Source organism: Austrofundulus limnaeus, unplaced genomic scaffold (genome assembly GCF_001266775.1).
Source record: "Austrofundulus limnaeus strain Quisiro unplaced genomic scaffold, Austrofundulus_limnaeus-1.0 Scaffold937, whole genome shotgun sequence".
Classification (NCBI taxonomy): Eukaryota; Metazoa; Chordata; class Actinopteri; order Cyprinodontiformes; family Rivulidae; genus Austrofundulus; species Austrofundulus limnaeus.
In genome coordinates, this window is record NW_013953339.1 from 36,489 (window position 1) to 38,414 (window position 1,926).

The 1,926-nt window shown below is 36.0% G+C and overlaps 1 protein-coding gene across 1 annotated transcript in view; it reads left to right on the forward strand.

The window, feature by feature from the left end:
• Positions 1-644: 644 nt before the first annotated feature.
• Positions 645-1,926, forward strand: part of taf2 (TAF2 RNA polymerase II, TATA box binding protein (TBP)-associated factor) — a gene marked incomplete at its 3' end in the record, with an annotated part of 38,299 nt that continues 37,017 nt past the window's right edge. Inside the window, 1 exon segment of the mRNA XM_014029660.1 lies at positions 645-807. Within this exon segment, the coding sequence (XP_013885114.1) occupies positions 758-807 (50 nt within the window).

Consider the following 1,926-nt stretch of genomic DNA (forward strand, 5'->3'; position numbering starts at 1 on the left):
TACCTTATACAAATCGTACGTAGAAAAGACACGCTGGTTTATATCTTTATGTTTACATGATTGTTGAATGAAATTACCATTACCAGTTAACATGAAAATTATTTTATTGTTAAATTATTACAGATAACTTGTGATATGATTTTATGTTCAAACAGCCTGCCATACTTTAACACCGGAAGTACTCCAGTGTGCGCCCGCGTAGCTCCTACCTTATACAAATCGTACGTAGAAAAGACACGCTTTATATTTTTATATAACAAACGAATTAGCTTTATGAACTTTTATTAAGAAAACATTTTGTGTTGCTCCCAACGCGGTAAATTATTTCCTTTTGTGCTTTTAGTTGTTTTCCTCCATAGTTTTAAAATATTGTTGTGTTGTTTTTACGCGGGAGGTGAAAGGTTGAAACAAAATGGCTGAACGTTGATGGGATGCTAAATACCACCCTGGATAATCTGAATCWWAGCAGGTAAAATAAAGATCAAATTGACTTTTTTGATGCAGTTTTATACTTTTAAATAYCTCCTTTGTGTGCTTAGTGAAAACTGAAACAGGAACCGATGGTAAACAGCGGGTGACAGGACAGACAGAGCTGTTTACATCCATGTCCAAGCTTTATTTTAACTTTAACCTTTCTTTTTACATCAGGTATTTAGCATTGTTTGTCTCTGGCAGAATGAAGAGGTTGGTGAGTCCAGAGGGAGCGCTGTGAAAAAACATCACTGAGTTCAGAAACTGCAGACAACCCAACAAGAAGATGAACAGGAAGAAGGATAAAGCATTTGAGAGCCCTCGTCCCTTTAAATTATAAGTATTTTTAAATTTTTGCACACATGCATACAGACATATGTTAGTAGCTTATTTGCATGTAGTGTGGTATGTGATAGAGTACACAAATAATTGTAAAATGAAATTGTTTATCGTTTATTTTGCAAAGAAATGGACACAAAAAAGCAGATTTGTTAGTCTTTTCAAAGAGACTTTATCTTTGCATTATGGTTCTGTTTGAAACTAAGTGTTAGCTTTCCATCAACATTTCAGCCTGTTTAAAGGAAACAAACAKGTTCTGTGTAGTTTRGTGTCSTGTCAAAGTCTGAATGTGGAGCAGAAAAACAATAATCTGTCTCAGGAGCTCACAGAGAAGATTAGAGAAGTTCCAGATAAAAGCTACAAGATCATCTTAAGGCTGCTTCCTGTTCCTCTGACCACAGCTCAGAAGATTAATAGGTCTATGGCTTCATTCACACTGCAGGCAAATGTAGGCAAAGTTATTATACAGTCTTTTTTTTTCTCTTTTCATTCGAAAGGCTCTATGCACTGATTCCAAAACAGTTTAGTTTTTGAAAATCAGGATTTAAAGAACATCAAAAGTGGAAAATTAGGAAGCGAGTCCAGCATTAAATGGATAAAACACCATAAAAACATTGTGGAGCCCCACAGACGTAGAGCACGCCAACATTTCTCAACAAATTTTCAAACCAAAGCAGAAAACATTTAGATAGATTTAGAAATGATATGATGAAGCTCACCTGTTAACACTGACACACTGCATGAATAGCACAGTGCATTTAATAAAGTGCCTAACAAATACGACCCATATTAGATGTTTTTCCTGACAATCTGAACGAGACAAATGTGATTTTTTATTTCCAAATCCGACCCAGGTCTTTTCATTACATGGTACTGAATCAGATACAAATCTGATGTATTTCAAAGCGACTGCAGTGTGAACGCTCATGTCTCATTTCATCTGACTTTTACTTGAAGGGAGGTGAGGATGAAGGATGATCAATCCAATAATGATACAAACCTCGAGTCATGCAGTTTACATCTTGTATCTCCAAGCATCTTCAGCTACAGAACAGAAGTCCAGTTGCTTCGTATTTTAATTTTCCATGTCCTGGATAGGGTTGGGCTGTCCTGGAT